We start from the raw sequence: 19,153 nt of genomic DNA, 5'->3' as shown, positions 1-19,153 counted from the left end.
GGGAGCTTCTGATGAATACTAATGTTTGAGATCCACCACTACCATCAAACAGTAATCTGGGAATTTAAGTAAGGAAATGATGGAAATGAAGATTCCCTCATTGAATGCACAGTTTACTAGGTGAAACTGATAGATGAACAAACATGTCTAATATAGTGCAGTCAGCAGTTAGAGAGAGGGTATAAATTATGCTCTATTAGACTCATAGAAGAATTAAGCCTTCTCTGGAAACATTGGGTTTCTTCACAGAGAAGGTAATGTGCAAAAAGAGACTTAAAAAAGAAGTAGGATTTCTGCAGTTGATGGAAAAGGGAAGCATTTAAGGGGATTTAAATATTTTGTATAAAGTGATGGAAACATGGGCCGTGATGATGCCTTTGGAGAGTGTAGGAGGCATATAGGAGAATGTAGGGGAGGATATCAGAAGGTGAGACTGAACAAGTGAGCGCTAAAAAGTTTGGGCTTTATCTGTTGCACTTAATGAACCATAAAAGAATATTTAGAAAAAAATAGCATCGACTTGGAATTTCATTTCAGAAGGGATAAATTTGGTGGGAGAAAGATGTAGCTCATGAATAGGAAGACTCTTGTTTAATTTGCTACTTTAATGAACACGTCACTAGGCTTCAGTGTTCTCTAAAATAATACATATTAATTCTTTCTAAAAGGCTTTCCTTAAAAATCAGTTATTTGATGACGTATGTATTTTGTTTGTTTTGGTTTTACTTTTTTTTTGAACAGCAGTAATTATGCTGTAAAACGTTGCTATTATGTGCTGCCACTGTTTTAAAATTAAGATTTCTTGTTCTTAAAATTAGTGAAACTGTCTAAAAATGACTTTGATAAAACAGTACTGAATATTGAAACATTTTCTGGGTGAATCTTGGTGCATTCTAAGGGAAACATTATGGTGGGAGTAAGTATATGTTGAGGTGGTGGGGAGGGAGTGACATCACCCTTTCACATGAAAATAGCCAATGTAGGTAGTACGAGCATTGGCAGATTTTACCACAGGGCCACAATTTCAAATTTAAGCTTTTCTATGTTAGGCTTTTCTGGTTGGTTAACACATTCTATGGGGAAACTGGAAAGCTGACTGAGTGTCGGAGAATTCCTGGGTTAGTGTAAAGTGTTCATTCTGCTTCTTGGGTCGGAGGGGGTCCCTGCAATCTCATTTGAAACCCCAGCGCCAAAGTGAAACAGAATACCCTAGTTACTCTGCATAATTCGAGGCAGCCAAGCTGAAAATTATTTGGAACTTTGTGTTATTTATACGATTTGTTCTTCACTAAACCTGCAATCATTAGAGTCACTCTGGAGTCCATAGCTGAGCTGTGGAGCACCACAAGGAATAGAGTGCTACTTCCCGCTTCTCATTTTTAGAAGCGCTGTCAAAGCTGTTCTTTATGTGGAAAAAGCACATGATTTCAATTAGTTTCTAGGGGATAGCAACCTGGAAACTCATTTATTTGATACCTTGAAGTCTCAAATTGTTCTTATGCACCAAACCATGGAAGGTGAAGAAACCAGCAGCTTTATCACTATCTTTCATGTACTTTCTGAGCTACAGTCAGAAAGAGCTTGGTTATAACACATCCACATAACATAGACATACACACACACTTACACACAATCTGTTGAAGGAGTGACAGGGTTCCAGGGCATTTTGGTGACCCTGACAATTTGTATTCAGTTATTCTGAGATGCCCTTTCTTGGATAATTATTTTCAAAAATAATTTGAGTTATTTCTGAAAATAGGAATTCAGTGATACTGTTATTTTGGGATGTGGGTAAAGAAAAAAGGGGAAAGAAGACATCAATACAAACCTGAGTTACAGGCTTCCATTTCCCACCCCAACCTCATTACTTAGAAGTAAGATAACATTTAAAGACGTTCTCAGTAAACTAGTAATAAGCAGCGAGCCTTAGGACTTCCATTGGGTCTCACCAGTCTGCCATTATAAGACCACGTAATTCAGGACTTCAGGATGCTCATGGGATCACTCCAAAAACAGGGACATGGATGAGGTAGCCAGCATTCTGCCAACCTTGAGTTTCCTTCTGAGCCATTCCTCCTATGTATGGATTCTTCCTTTGGTCCACTGGGTCTTCTGCAGATCACTTTCTCAAACTAGCTCACACATACTATTTGTACTTTGAATGAACTGGTCACCTAGAGTCAGTTTGTCAGCTTTATGTCATGGATCTACTTACTCCTTTCTGGGGAAAGTTGTTCTGATAATAACTTCTTTCCTGGCCCTTAAAACCCATCTTTGCTGAACTTTTCCAATGGGTACGTACTCCGTGGCTGAAGCTTAATATCCTAGACATAAATGCCTCTCCGATTCATTAGAGAGATCCCTATGTTTTGTCATAGATCTCAGAAAGCAAAGCCCTAGACCCACTTTTAATTGTCCACTTATTCTCTTTATTTATTTAAAATTCTCCTTTGTGTGATCTTGGGAAAATTAATTTATCTCTCAGTCTTATTGTCTCTTATCTCTAAAGAGCAGTGATTGAAAATGTTGCTATCACAAGCCTCGACACAAAATTACAGTGCTAAGAACGTAAGGATGAAATGAAATGTGATGGGCATTAGTGGGGTGAGGGAATATCAAACTTAGAAATGAAAATACCTTCAGAGGGTCAATCGGAAGCTGATAAGATTAATTTCCCAATTTCCATAATTAATGATAAAAAAATCATCAATTAAAATATACTGCCATGCTTACACTCTTCTCATCTCTGTAGTACTTCCTTACTAGAAAAGCTGAGTGAAGCTCAGTTGCCTATTTGGCCTTTGATGTATAGCTGTGCAGAAGATGTCTCTCCAGCAAGTACATAGTTATGGTCACTAAATATAAAGTTCTTTGGATCAATGAGATGACACAGATAATTAATTCATAAAAAGCCTCCTAGGAAACCTATGCATAAGGTAAAAAAAACCCTCTATGATGTGCTTCAGAGAATTCTCATTGTCAAAGTGAAAAGCAGTAGAATCACAGGAATTTTTAAAAATTGTAATTTGGTAAAGTAGCCTAGTCTGTGTGGCATTCACTAGTCTGTGAATCTGTGCCATTAATAATTACCATATGTTACAACATGAACAGCCAATATAAATTAAAAGATTAAATATGGTTTATTGGCTCAACTTTCTCTCAGATCACTTACTTTTTTTTTTTTTTTTTTTTTTTTTTAAGATCACTTACTTTTGAAGCCTTGGTGTCATCCTCACCCCTGTCTCCTCCTTCACCATTCCGTCCAATCAGCCGCAAAGCCCTAAACGTTTTATCTTACACATTCAAATTATCATGACAGCCTTCCTGCCAGTACTTTCCTTCAGATCTCACCAAATCTTGCTTGAATTATTGAGCAGTTTTTGCGTTTTGTCTCCCTCCCTCCTTCCCTCCCCCTCTCTCTCTTTCTTTCAACCTCTTTAATCTGCTATGTGATGCTAGAAGTATGTTTCTAAAATTACATATCTGATGTTACCCCTTGCCTAAAAATGTCCGGTGGATATTTATGGTCCTTATTAGGGCTTGTTAAACATTCCTTTCTAGCTCCACCTTCTTCGATCTAACCATCCCCATATCACTTGCCCTCCTCTAGCCAAATATTTGAGAAACATACTCTTAATGATGAATATCATGCATTTCCATATGTCTTTCCCTCAATGCATACTGTTTCATTGGTATGTAATGTCCTTTACTTTTACACTTAGTAAATCATTACTTTTTCTTTAAATCTCTGTTCTTTTTGAGAAAATATTCTCAGGTCTTCAGGAGCAATTGGGGACCCTTTTAATGTAGCACAATAGTAACTTATTGATTTATCTGTTACTATTCATAACATTGACCACTATAATGGACTGAGAGAGGACCCCACCTAATCCAACTTACAACCACAGGGCCTTACTGTGTCAAGAATATGTCAAGCACTGAATATATGGTGTATGTAGAAGGAGATGGACTAAGAGAGAACATTTGTTAAAGCAAGAAGAATCCACGTGGTAGAATTTAACGTAATGAAAGAGTAATGTGCAACTTGGTTCTGTGTTAGCTTCTCTGGAGGATGTTGAAGGTCATGGCCAGAAGTTGCATGTGGCCTATATTTAGGCTCATTGGTGGGTCTGGTTTTTAGAATATTTTTGAAAGAGCTGGCGATTTTCTTGTCTAAAGTCATTCTCAACTTCTCTTTCTTTTCCACTGTGGACAAATGTAGCCAAATCATCAACAAAAAAATGAAGAAGGTAGTGGTGGTTTCATCAGAGGAAGCATCTACATGAGCAAACACAGATGCAAATGCAGAGATAGATAGAGAGAATAGAATAGGATAGAGAGAGAGAGAGACAACAGAATCTCACAGCCACAACTAGCATTTTGCAGAGGTCATCGGAAAGAACAAAAGCTTTTTGTAGAAATCAGTTAATTAAAACTCAATACAGTAAGTCCCTTACATACGAACCTTCAAGTTGCGAACTTTCAAGATGCGAACGTGCATTCCATCAACATCAAGCGTGAGGGAAATTGCAGCTTGCCCTCCATCTCCTATTGCTGACGATCCTTCAGCTCTACCATCTCCCACCTCCTCTCTCTCCTCCAGTTAGTAACTCTTCTTGCCTGTTCACTCGATGCCAGCCCCCGTATGCCAGTTGTTGTACTGGACTACTGTACTTTTCAAGGTACTGTACTGTAAAATTAAAAATGTTTTCTTTATTTTTTGTGTTTGTTTTTTATGTATTATTTGTGTGAAAAGTATTATAAACCTATTACAGTACAGTACTATATAGCTGATTGTGTTAGTTGGGTACCTAGGCTAACTCTGTTGGACTTACAAACAAATTGGACTTTCGAACGCACTCTCAGAACGAAACCCGTTCATATGCAGGGCACTTACTGTAATTAAAGAGTGTTCTTAAAACAGGGCGATGTATTAGTCAGGATTTTCCAAAGAAACAGAACCAATAGAAAACTAATCTCTTTCTCCCATCTCTCTCTCTCTCTCTGTCTCTCTCTCTTTCTATATATATATATACACACACATATATTTATCTATTATAAATAGATAATATTCCATAAAAATTTTTGTTATGTAAAATAAATAAATAATAAATAAATATATTTATATATTTATTATGAAGAATTGGCTCTTGTGATTATGGAGGCTGTGAAGTCCCATGATATGTTGTATGCAATCCAGAGAACCAAGAAAGCCAGTGGTGTAGTTCCAGTCTGAGTCCAAAGACCTGAGAACCTACCAGCAGATGGTGTAGGTTCCCAGTCCCTGGACCAGGAAGACCAATATCCCACCTTGTTTCAGGCAGAGAGAGTAAAATTTTCTTTTCTTTGCCTAATTTTTGTTGTTGTTGTTGGCCCCACCATACGTTATGTGGGATCTTAGTTCCCCAACCAGGGATTGAACCCATGCCCCCTGCATAGGGAGCATGGAATCTTAACCACTGGGCCTCCAGGGAAGTCCCTCTTAGCCTAATTTTTAATCTCTGCAGGCCCTCAGTGGATTGGATGATGTCCACCCACATTGGGTAGAGCAGTCTGTTTACTAATCTTAATATTCAAAGTGCTTATAGAGGTGCAGAGACCTTACATGAAGATTGATTTTTAAAGTTTAATCCAATAAGAATCACCAGGAAGATCTGTTAAAAATGCAAATACCATGGTCAAACCACTAGAGATTCAGATATGTTAGCTGTAGGAGGCAAACATTGGCTGTTTGACCATTTGAGTTGACTCCTCGGCAGCTTGTGGAATCTTAGTTCCCCGACCAGGGATCGAACCTTGGCCCCTGGCAGTGAGACACCGAGTCCTAACCACTGGACCACCATGGAATTCCCCTGATTTGACTCTTGAACAACGCAGGAGTTAGGGGCGCTGACCCTCTTTGCAGTTGAAAATCCGAGTATAATATATAGTCAGCCCTCCATATCTGAGGTTCCTCTTTATCTGCAGATTCAACCAACTATGCATTGTGAAATAGTGTAGTAAATAAATTGTAGTAAATTGAAGAAATCCATGTATAAGTTGACCCGTGCAATTCAAACTCATGTTGTTCAGGGGTCAGCTGTATTTAGTTTCCTATTCTTTCATCAATACAACCCATATTTTATTTTGCAGGTCTGCCCTACACTTAGCCCTGCAGCTTGTTTGGAATTGATCTCACAGTTAGTTTTGCACTGCTATATGGATGGATGGATACATCCCTAATATGCAACAGTGCTCGCTATTGCTGCTTGAAAATACTTGCTTTTTCACTGAAACTCTCTGTTCCTCAAATGTTGTGGGATTAGTCTGGAACTCTTAGATCCATTGTTGCTCCATGTGAAGAGTTGACCTAAAGATGAACTATGTGCAGGAGATTCCCATGTGCATTTAGAATGGAAAATATATAGATAGTAGATTTATGTTGAATGTTTTAAGAATACATATATATCACAATGAAACATATACCCATGTTCCCTTGATTTATTCTAAAGTGGATCTTATACTTCTAGCATTTGATGTTGAAGTAGAAGGAAAGAAAAAAGTACATATGTGCTGTGACTAAAACCCTCAAAATAGTTTGTTATGTTAATACTTGACACCATACTTATGCTTATGTTGAAAAAATATGTTTGTGCCTATCAAATGTGTTTTATTTTTTAACACATTTTCGTATATGTCAAAGTAGGATTTTGAACTAATGTTCATTACCAGGAATGAATTCTTGAGTTCAGTTCCACTTTATATCTCATTCAGAAGAAATTCTGATCTTAAATAAAACTGGATTCAGAGGTCAGTCATTCTATTAAAATGAAAAGTACAAAATAATCTCTTTTGCACATGATCCAATGATATTAAACTAGCATCAGTATAATTGACCCTTTTGTACAATTTTAAAACATTTCCTATTGCTGATAGTCAAATATTGCAATAAAATGAGAGGACCTTGTTCAAACATATTATCAAAATTGTGAAGAAAAGTATATTTTGACCTCAATTCAACCAGTTCTGCTAAATCAACCAGATCTCTTTCACATTTAGTAACTTTAATTATTAAATTTGAGAATGTCTAGATATTCCTTATGAATTTGTTTGCAAATAGTTCCATTAGTTAGTATTTTCAACTCTGTGCTAAGGACTATAAAGATAAATTTAAAAACTAGATTCTCAATTGCACCTCAGGTACACTATACGATGTAGACATCTTCTCTAACACTCGGATGTGCTGTGCTGTGGAGACAAAAAAAAAAAAGATATGTATACCTATAATGAACATTACAATTAATAAGAATTATCACTTTTGACAGTCTGTTGCATACAAGGCACTGCTAAGATATATATCTGGCAACCATCTGTAATGATCACTCATTACTTACAGTTTTGTTTACAAGATACAATTGATTCCAATTTTTTATTTTTTCTTTTGGCTGCGTTGGGTCTTTGTTGCCGTGCGCGGGCTTTCTCTAGTTGCAGCGAGCAGGGGCTACTCTTTGTTGCAGTGTACGGGCTTCTCGTAGTGGCTTCTCTTGTTGTGGAGCACGGGCTCTAGGTGCGCGGGCTTCAGTAGTTGTGGCACACGGGCTCGGTAGTTGTGGCTCGCGGGCTCTAGAGCGCAGGCTCAGTAGTTGTGGCACACGGACTTAGTTGCTCTGCGGCATGTGGGATCTTCCTGGACCAGGGATCGAACCTGTGTCCCCTGCATTGGCAGGCGGATTCTTAACCACTGCGCCACCATGGAAGTCCCTACAATTGATTCAAGTCCCTACAATTGATTCAAAGTTTTAAAGGACCAAGTTATAAACAAAAATTTCTCACAAGATGTATAATTCAAGGACAATTTTACTGGGAAAGATTTGGCATACAGGGGTATTAAGGAAGGCTAAATAATCTCTCATGTTTTTTGTTTGTTTGTTTGTTTCTTTGACGAAGCTCCACAAAATCTTTGCAAAGGTTCAGTGAATCAGGGGTCATTTTCACGGCTCCTAAGACTAGGTCTCACAGCATCAACCTCCTTGCCAAGATTTCCTTGAGATGTTGCTGAATATTCATTCCATCAAACAAGGACTCCTGATTTCTTTTACCCATGGAAGCCGGGCAATGCAGCAAAAACCTATTCTTCACTGTCACGCACATCACATAGACAAGACTCTGCTGGCAGTTCAAGATAAGTAATATCTGCCGGAAGAGGGTAAAAGATGTAAATCCTTTCTGTGTCTTATGTACTGCAGACTTGTTTAGCACAAGAGTGTCTGGTTGCTGGAGAAGTTGATCTCCTCTAAATGACTTACAAACTTTAAAACCACAATGGTGGTGAGGAAGTAGGGTGGTGAGGGCAGGGGAAGGTGGGGGAAATACAGCTGGTGCAGGAGGGGAGAATAAGATTATCTCCTTTGGTAGGAATAGTGTAAAGTAGTGAATCTGGCAGCAAATGTAGAATCAGAGGTTATCTGTTCTCTTTGATGCTTCTATCTGGATATATGACCTTGGATAAATCACTGAAGTCTCTAGTTCTTGGTGTCCTCATTTGTAAGGTAGGAATTGTCACCTATGATACCTGCTTCAGAGGGATGGGTGTTCTAAGGGCACAATAATTTTTTAGATGATATAGTTCATGCTTCAGCTCTGCTCTGGCCACAATTCCTCTCCAAATGGTGCATTTCTCCTTCTCTAATTTGAGAATATACATAGAGGACAACTCTCAGAGACACCCCTCTTGCAGTATAAAAAGACACAATGTAAGAGAAAAGAGTGGTATTGGCATTGTGAAGATCAGGAATTAGGAGCAAGTGGCAGCCAGATGGTTAGTGGTGAAATACTCAGACTCTATAATCAGGTAGATGTAGATTTGACGTTGAGTAAGTTACCTTGTGAAACCTCATTGGAATTTCTCTGGAGGAGAGTGGGATGATAGCGTCTACCTCCTAGTGTTACTGTGAGTATTAAATGAGATTATGTTTGGTCCCATGTCTGGCATAGAAATGCTCTCAAAGGTCTGCTGTTGCTGATCTTCTGTTGTTTTTGTTGTTATACTTTTCTGTTATTACCAGAACTATCATTAGCTTTTACTGAATAAATATGTCTGTGTAGCACTTACGCAGAAGAGCTCTATAAAGTAGCCCATGTGAGAAGCAACCAACAGCATGTCGGCATCAATAGTTAGGGATTCCTGTCTTTTGATTTGGGGCTCATATTTGAAAATCCTTTTGGTTTTCTCTGTTCATGGTATTCTAATTCATATGGGCTCTCTCTCCCAATAAAGAGTCACGTGAGCATCTCATGTCTTAGTTTCAACTATTCTGGAAGATAGCTACATGCTACTTTGAAGTGTCTTATTCACCTAGACCTTATAAAATGTAGTTTTATATATGCCATGTAGTCTATTTTTAAGTCAGGTAATCAACCCCAAATATACCCTTAAAATATGGTGATGTATTATGGACAAAGAGATAGATACATGCCTTTACTTATTTAGTTCAGGCTTCTGCCCATTAGAGGAAACCCCTTTTATCCTCCACGAGTGTGGACAATCCCACTCTAAGGTCTCCAGAGCTCAGATCTCATTGCACTGCCTTGGGAGAAGAGGGCCTCTAGAATGAGTCTTATCATCTACTTGGTGATTGCACTCTATTCCTGCTTTTTAAAAAATCACTACTGCATGCAAGACCACCCCCAAGATGGCAAGTGCTGATTCTTAGCACCAAAACATCTCAGATGTTAGAAGATCTTACAGCCTTCCATAGGGCCACAGAAGGGTCCTTAGGGGAATAATGAAAATAAGGTTGAAAAGTACTGCTGTAAGGCTACTGAGGTCTCCAAAATGACTTACCTGTACTATCCTATCTGAACATAATATTTGGAAACAACTGGGAAAAAGGCCAATGGTAATCTGTTACAGACTGAATTGTGTCCCTACAAAGTTCGTATGTTGAAGTCCTAACCTTCAGTATGTTAGAATGTGACTATATTTGGAGATAGGGTCTTTAAAGAGCTATTTAAGATTAAATGAGGTCAAAGGTTTGATCCCTAACCCAATATTACTGGTGTCCTTTTAAGAAGAGGACGAGATACCAGAGGTATGTGACCAGAGAGAAAAGGCCATGTGAAGGCACAAAGAGAAGGTGGTCATCTGAAAACCAGGAGAGAGGCCACAGGAGAAATCAAACCTGCTTACGCCTTGATCTTGGATTTCTTGCCTCCAGAACTGTGAGAAAATAAACGTCTGTCATTTAAGACACCCAGTGTGGTATTTTGTTATGGCAACCATATCAAACTAATTCAGAACCACAGTATCAACTTTATATTGTAAAGCTGGTATTTTACATTGTCAGAAAGTAGGCTTATTAATACTGAGACTCAAAAATAGTCAGACTTAACCACTTAGTCACAGGGCATGACATAAAATTCCACACTTCCTCAGGTGAGGTCCTGCGTGTAGAAATTTTAGGAGGGCACCGAAGAAAAAATAATACGCTCCATGTGATAAAGGCTGAACTAACTTTCAGGAGCTGTGTGGCAAAAGTGACTAGGTTATGTATGGCCCAATTCTTCCAAATGCATCTATCAGATTAATCAACTTCTCCACTCATGGGAAGTGGTCAGTGAGGAGTGGAAAGAGGTCCACATGGAAGGAAACATCTGGACATCGACCATCTCTATCACCAGCCTAGCAACTATCTCAGAGGTAGAGCTCATTAACATTCTCTACATCGATCTAAAATGATTGAGCCCAAGCACTGGGGTATCAGGAGGCATTAGCCAGGTGTCTGATCTGAGAAATAAAAAATCATTGGCGTGGTCATGTGTTAGGTACTTGCTATCCATTTCCCTACAGAGTTCTGGGGCCCAAGGCTGATTTATGGATATACCTGAATGATTAGGATAACATGACTCACTGTTGTAAAGGATGAAATTTGGCAAGGTCACTACTTCTTATTTGACTCCATTTTCATCTCCACGAAAAAGATGTCAACAACTTCTAGGATGTTAGTTAAGGGAAAATGAGATGATGGACTTAGATGTGTCTTTCCTGGAAGAAATAACAGCAAGCATATTTTTGAGGAGTAGACAGTAGTATGAAAGACTACATCATTAACAACTTTGAAGCTGGGGTGGGCCATTTTGAATCCCAACAAAAACAACTGGTCCAGCAGCCACAAGCATTCTAAGTAAGAATGTCACATATTCTGTGACCTAAGTTTCCATTCTCTCATGACATTGCAATGAGTGGACCAAGGACTTGACCCCCAAGCAGCTCATGATACAGTGATATTTATGCAAAGACATGTGGTTTATGTTGCAGACATGCCACATCACTTCCAGATGTTTGCAGAACATCACTGGCAGCATCTTTTGAGAGGCTGTTAAAGAAGAACAGGGCTGGTACTTTCCTGATTCTACTGTTCCTGTACTTTCTTTTGTGGGGAAGGCAGAATGCCAGCCACGCCAAGGGAGATTGTTGCAATGTATGTGTTATATTTGAACTTCAAATCTCCAGTAATTTTCTCAATTGTGTCTTTGTAATGAGTTCTTATGAGGCCAAGAACAAAAAGGCTGAGATTCTCAAAAGGAAGTTGACCTCTTGAAAAACTATGTTCTTAGGCTCAACCTAGCAGCCTCTTCGTACCATCCCCAATAACTCTTGTCTTAATCTATCCAACCAGCACACTTTTCACTTTAATTAAGTGGGGGAGGGTGGAGAGAGAGGAAGACAGAGGAAGAGGGAGAGGAAGATAGAGGAAGAGGGAGAGGGAGCGTGAACAAGAGAGCCTATGCTAGAATTCTAGCAGGCCATTAAAGCTCATAGACAGAAAATGGTCAAATATGGGTACTCATAAAGAATTCTGAGAGGGGGAGTGTCTGAGTAGCATCTTCTTTCTGAGTTGCTTTTCATCCCCTCAATTAAGTATAAGCTAACATGCAGTGCTGACTATTGGCCATACTTCCATCTATAGAAATGCCCCCCCAGACTGGATAATCCTGGCTTCCCATTCACCCAACCCCTATTCATTGTGAAACTTCTTTCACAATGGTTATTGGATAAATCACTGGACTTTTCTGGTCTCACTCCCTTCACAGGAGATTTTAATTATTGCTACTACTTTGCTGCCACATATCCTCTGCCTTATGCAATTATTTGCATACTATTTTGGTTTATACAAGTCTCTTCTATCACTTTAGGAAGTTCACAGATATTTTCTGTAAATGTAAATATATGCATATATTTTCTACTTATAATGGTCACTGATGAGTATCAAACTTTCTCCCCTACCTCAACATGCAGCATTGTTAAGGTCTTCTTGAATTAGTAGCAGAGAATTAAAATATTATTTGTAAGAAGCAATTGAGATTTTCCCCCATAAACCCTCTCCATCTCATCAATCAACCCAGGAAAAGAGCCCATCTATATTTTCCTGGCTAAGATAAAATTCTTAGACCTTCCCAACATGTGATTTCTTTAAAATAACTTGAGGAGGGAACAGATTCATATTATATGAGTAACTTAGTCTGTTTTTTTTTTTTTTCTTCCTCTTCTTCAGTTAAATTTCCTTTGGATGTAATAACATTTTCTCTCCTCTCCACTCCACCAATCCATACCAAATACACTCTACTCATAGCTGTTCATTTTCAATGTCCCTTTAAAAGTTTAAATGTCACATTTGCATTTCAATGTTTAAAATACAAGAAGCTGAAAATGAAATAAAACCATAGGAGGGGGCCTTTCAGTGAATGGAAAATAGTAATAAATCCAGTGTTCTGACCCCAGTTATGGGTGTTCAGCCTCGTAAGGCCCCTTTCATTCATCCTGCTCAGGCTGGGTGACACAAGCCCCTTACCAGACTCCATTCTCATCTCCCTCTCTTCCCATCAGAGTGTCCATGTGCCACATGATCAGTGTTGAGACATATGCTTTCAGTCTGTCTTTGTATTCCCTGAAATGAAACCTTGTAGCAAAACAAAACCTAAATCTTTCTGTGACTACACTGGACTTTAAAACTATAAGGATAATAAGGACTTTGGTAGTGTTTTTTGATCCAGGGAGAACCATTTCTACCAGTTTTCAAAAGTAGATACAGGGGCTTCCCTGATGGGGCAGTGGTTGAGAGTCTGCCTGCCAATGCAGGGGACACGGGTTCAAGCTCTGGTCTGGGAAGATCCCACATGCCGCGGAGCAACTAGGCCCGTGAGCCACAATTACTGAGCCTGCGCATCTGGAGCCTGTGCCGCGATAGTGAGAGGCCCGCGCACCGCGATGAAGAGTGGCCCCTGCTTGCCACAACTGGAGAAAGCCCTCGCACAGAAACGAAGACCCAACACAGCCATAAATAAATAAATAAATAATTAATTAATTAAAAAAAAAAAAAACCTGATCTTTAAAAAAAAAAAAAAAAAAAAGTAGATACATAGCTGATGGATAGTGCAGCAGCTTTTTTATCCTTTTCATGGAATTAGCAAAATTATCTGTCATTGAAAATAATAAGCAGGCACTGAAAAGACAGCAGGTTGCTCCACAGAGGAGATTCTGTAAAGAATGTGTCTTTGGGGCCAGATAAACTGGGGTTCAAATATTTTCTTTATCACTTGTTGGTAGGGTAACTGTGAGACATAGCTTTTCTGAGCCTTAGTTTTCCATCTGTAGAATAGGCACACTAATGTCTGCTTCAAGCTTTGTTGTAAGGATTAAGTGATAGGACATATGTAAATTTCCCTTAAACCACATTGGGTAATTGGTAAACATTCAATGTATTATTATTATTACTATTGTTATTGTAAGCAATACTGTTTACTAATATTGGTATGCTAATGCCTTTTGTCTCTGTGGACCTTCTCTCTTGTGAGATTCACTCAAATGGGTATCTTATTCCCATAGTTGGAAACACCAACTTTGCAGGACATGTGTATTCTTAAGTGGACTCTTAGGCTCAAAAAAGCTTCAGGGAGTAAAGTTAATTCATTACTTCAACAAATATTGATTGGAGGCCTGGTCTGTGCCTCATATTGTTTTACAAGTTAGGCATTCAGTAATGAACAAGGTGAATGAGTTTTCTAGAGCTTATATTCTAGGGGAGGAAAACAGAGAAAAATAAACAATTAAATATACAATCAAACCAGATAATTTTATAGTGTGGTATGTACTATAAAGAAAGTAAAACAGAAGCATGTGACTGTGGGGGGAGATTAATTTGGACTCTGTGGCCAGGGACAGGAGCAACCTCACACTAGAGTTGGTTCTGAGTTTATTCCTAAATTCCAAGTAAGATCCAGTCATAGGAAATGCTGGGATGGGAGGAAAGACCATTCTGGATAGGCAGGGAAACCCATTAAGCTAAGATTAGAAAGAAGACCAGTGAGTCTCAGGGCTACTGACTTGGGCAAAGGCGATATGGGGTACTGAGAGGTGAAGAGGAGTAGTGGGCAGAACAATTTTGTAACAACCTTTCTAGGCCACAATAAGGGATTTGTTTGTATTATACTTGGAGAAGTAGAGAAAGCGTGCCCTCAAAAGACTGATGAGTTGACTCTAGCTAATGTCCAATTGTGACATAATAATGGCTTGGTCCAGGTTATGTCCAATAGTACAGATGGGGAGTAGTGGATAGATCAGAATAAATTTTGGAACTAGAGTTGATAGGCTTTATTTCATGGATGTGAGGGATGAGGAAAAGTGAAGAATAAATTATTCCTACATTATTTCTAGTCATAGCACTAAATGAGACAGATGTGAAATCTTCAGAAGGATAATAAATCTCAGGAATTATAAAAGTACATCTGGATATGGAATCAGAACATTGGGAGTTGAATACCAACTATTCGACTTACTATGTGGCCAGAGGCAAATAATGTAATGTCTCAACTTCCATCTTCTATAAAATGAGGATAATAAAACTATATTTATGTACCTGTGAAAGGTGTTTTGAGAGCCAAATAAAACAAAATCACTGTAATTTTATGGTAATATTTTATCAAGTGTTTAATATATGCAGTGCCTTGTGCTGAATGCTTTCATTTTACTCCTTAAACATGAGATCAAAGACATTTGTTGGTAGTCCCATTTTACAAGTGATGAAATTTAGGCACAGAGAGATTAAAAATGTACATGTGGCTAGATCACAGGTTTAGTTCCCATGCGTTGTAGAATCTAGAGTCTGTGCCATTAACTGTTACCTAAAATGTCTCTTAGTAAGTCCCAAAAAGGTTACTGAAATTTATAGTTGCAAATCATCTATAATATTGTTAATAGGAATGGTAAAAAGAAAAAAAAGTAATTTAATAGGAATAATTTAAAAAATAAGAAGATAAACTGTGTATGAGTAAAAGTTTAACTTCTCCTGAAACATGGTTACTTTGTGATGGGAAAGCAAACTGGAATGAAATTATGTGATAAGTTATCTTAATCCTTTAAATAAAAAAAAAAAAGAGTCTGACAGCAGTGACAGTATCTGATAGTGCTGTCTCTTACAGTACCTAGCATCTAGTAATAGGTCCCTAAGTAGGTGTTTAATAAACTCCTACAGAATACGTAAATAGATCTTTTGGGCAATAGTCTATATTTCCACAATATAAATTTCTGAAGAGCAAACCCTTGACTCTTTTTTCTCTTGTCTTATTTTGCCTTCCCTCACAGTGTTGAGAATAGTAGAGGTTCATTAAATTTATTATTTATCAAATAAGCTCTTGCTGCTAGGCACTAATGAGAAGGAGCATGAACACAGATGGTACAAAAGTGCCAGTAAGTCAATGACTGTTTTTGTCACTGTCCCGAAGCAAAGCAATCATCACATTGTTGGAGACTGGGGTCCACATCTGATCTAAGAAGAAGTGTTTATTCTCTTGTTTATCTTGTTAGTTTATTTTCATTTCCTAATTGGTTAAGATTTGCTTAATAACTTAAGATCCCAGGGCACATAGAACCTTGAAGATTTCACCATTTACATAATGCATTTTATGTTTAGCCTTATTCAATGTTCTGTCATGTTGCTGAGCTTTGAAATGATATATACCCCAGATATCAGGATATTACATTGAACAGTTAGAGAATAAAGTTGACCCACTACCCTCCCTGCCCTCAATCCAGAGGAAGTCCTATTTCCCTGGTATGTGACCTCTTTACATATTTTTTCTCTGCATTAATAGTTCTCACTGTTTCTTTCTTTCTCACTTATTTATTTATTTATTTACTCATTTGCACCGAACATGTGTATCCCTTCTATGCTCTATATATCCCAGGAGTGTAGAACTATGTGTGCTAAACTATAAATCACTCTTGCCTAGAAAAGCATCTGAGGTAACATATGCTTGTTAAATAAATGAGAGATACATATGCCTCTGGGCCTTTACACACCTTTTTCTACCAGAAAAGAGTCAAATTCTTAAGCAACGATAATGAGAAGTTGTATTTAAGGTGAGGTATTAGGGGATGTATCAGCCATCTATTGCTGTACAACAAGTTACCCCCAAACTCAGTGGTTTATGGCAATGACAGTAATGTTGCCATCCGTCCCAGTTTTAGGAATTTGGGAAAGGTTAGGCTGGTAGTTCCAACTGGGGGTCACTTATGTGCAGTGAGATGGGGGCTGGCTGATCATGTTATCTCTGTCTTTCTCATGTATTCTCCATGTATGTGATAGCTCAGCATGAGCTAGTTTGGGCTTCTTCACAGTATAGTGGCCTCAGAGCAGTCAGATTTATTCCATGGTGGCTCACTTCTCTTGTCTGAGTCTTCTAGAATTCAGGCAGAAGCTGCATCACGTTTGTGAGCTACACTTGAAAGTCACTTAATGTCATGTCTGCCATATTCATCTAGATGACTATTTACTAAGGTCAGCTAGAGTCAAAGGGAAGGGTTATAGGCTCGGCTTTTGATGGGAAGAGTGTCAGAGTATTTTGTAGACGTGTTTTAAAGTTACCACAGTGGGTTATATAAAGTATAAATTTTTCTTTGGGAGGTTTTTCTGAAATCCCCATAACTATCTTCTTCCCTTTTGTATTTCCCCATTTAACTCTTTATCAGGAGACAGCAATATGTGTAGTGATGAGGCACACATGCTTCATCAAACAAAATGTATCTATTTTTGTAGTAGGAGAGAGGTCAATTTTTATGAACTTCTCCATGAAGAGGAAAGGGAATTTGGAAACATGCCTGATGTCTTACCTTGTTTCCATTTCTTTTCCCCACAAACCCTTAGGCTGGAGACTCCAACAGGCTGGGTTATTTCAGAGGAGACACAAATGAGCAGAGTTGTATGAGCTGGTTGGTAGAGGGGGAAAGCCTCTCTGGGAGCCCCAGTGTGAGTTGGAGAAGACAGATGTGTTAGCAGCTGTTCAGCTGGATAATGAGTCAGCTCACAATGCATGTGGATAATCTACAATACAGCTAATACATTCACAGATAATCAAGAATTGACCATATGCCACAGCTGGACTATGTGTGAAGGCAGCACATGAGGAAGGAGGAAAAACAGGAATTTGACTGTTATCTTAAAAAAAAAAAAACACTCCTAATATCATATGGATAATAATAGTGGGCCATTCACATAAGTAACATTTGTGTTTATCAAAGCATTATCAGATCTTCCTTTAATTTGCTTTCTTGTGAAATAGAGAGGCCACTCCATTTTTCTTAATGGAGTGCTTTAAAAGGATGGGAAGGAAAAAGAGAGAGGAGACTAATATTTACCGCTCGCTAACTCTGTGTTAGGCACTAAGACCTGCCCAGAACTATAGAAATAATTAGTGACATGACAGATAGAATGTGGCCATTTTAGCTAGCAGTCCAATTCTCATGGAGTGCAATATTAATTATGTATTGCAAATCCAATAAAAATGCCTTTTAGCTGTAAATATTTTTCACTCTGTGCATTTGTGAATCAGAAAAATATATACTGACCTCATAGAATCACTGTCTTCACTTTGCCTCGGAATTGAGGTTTATTTTGTGGTTATCTCACAGCATATTTGCATATTAAACTTATAATTTCCTTAGTACCATCAAGCCTACTTACGAAAAATTCAGATTCTCAGAACCTCCTCCCTAAAGATTCTGATTCAATTAGTTGTGAGAGGACCAGAGATCTTCATGTTTAAACAAACACTTTCTGTCTGAGGCTCTGAGAAACATTTTGGGAAACACTATTCTAGAGCATCGTTCTCAACCTGGGGTGATTTTGCCACTCTGGGGACATTTGTCGATGTCTGGAGATAGTTTTGGTCATCACACCTGGGGAACAGGTGCAACTGGTATCTAGTGGATAGAGGCCAGGGATGATGGTAAACACCCTGCTGTGAATAGGGCAGCTTCCCACGACAAATCTGGCCCCAAGTGTCAGCAATGCTGTAGTTGAGAAATCCTGTTATAGAGGAACTGTAAAAGCCAGTCACATGACCACACAAAGATTTAATTACTACTCCATGATATCTGTCCATATCTATATCTATGTCTGTGTTTATTTGTATGTCCATATCTATATCCATATCTATCCATATCTGTGTCTATATCTATGTCTATGGCTATGACATGTCCATGTCTGTCTATATCTCTGTCTGTATCTATATCCATATCCATATCTATATCTATATTTATGTCTATGTCCATGTCTATATCTATGTCTTTGTCTATGTATATGTATGTCCATGTCCATATCTATCTATATCTCTATATATCTATAAGATTTTATAATATTAAAGATAATTTGCATCTATAAGCTTCAGTAACCTTTTTAGGACTTATTAAGAGACATTTTAGGTAATGGTTCATGGCATAGACTCTGTATTCAAGAGTGCGTGAAAACTCTATATACAGGCACACCTCAGAGATACTTCAGGGTCCTTTCTAGACCACCATAACCAAGTGAATATCACAATAAAATAAATGACATGAATTTTTTGGTATCCCAGTGCCCATAAAAGTTATGTTTATGCTATGCAGTAGTCCATTAAGCATGAAATAGCATTATTTCTAAAACACAATGTACATATCAATTAAAAATACTTTATTGCTAAAAAATCCTAACGATCATCTGAGCCTTCACAATCACTGATCAGAGATCACCGTAACAAATGTAATAATAATGAAAAAGGTTGAAATACTGCAAGAATTACCAAAATGTGATACAAAGACACAAAGTGAGCAAATGCTTTTGGAAATAAGGCACCTATAGAC

The 19,153-nt window shown here is 38.2% G+C and overlaps 1 protein-coding gene across 1 annotated transcript in view; it reads left to right on the top strand.

The window, feature by feature from the left end:
• The first annotated feature begins 358 nt into the window (after window positions 1–358).
• Window positions 359–19,153, top strand: part of LOC132352959 (eukaryotic translation initiation factor 4 gamma 2-like) — a 136,012-nt gene continuing 117,217 nt past the window's right edge. The window contains 1 exon segment of the mRNA XM_059903758.1: window positions 359–427. Coding sequence (XP_059759741.1) covers window positions 359–427 — 69 coding nt within the window.

This window comes from Balaenoptera ricei, chromosome 19 (assembly GCF_028023285.1).
Source record: "Balaenoptera ricei isolate mBalRic1 chromosome 19, mBalRic1.hap2, whole genome shotgun sequence".
NCBI lineage: Eukaryota > Metazoa > Chordata > Mammalia > Artiodactyla > Balaenopteridae > Balaenoptera > Balaenoptera ricei.
Note: the sequence above shows the minus strand (reverse complement) of the source record. Positions and strands in the feature narration are given on the sequence as shown.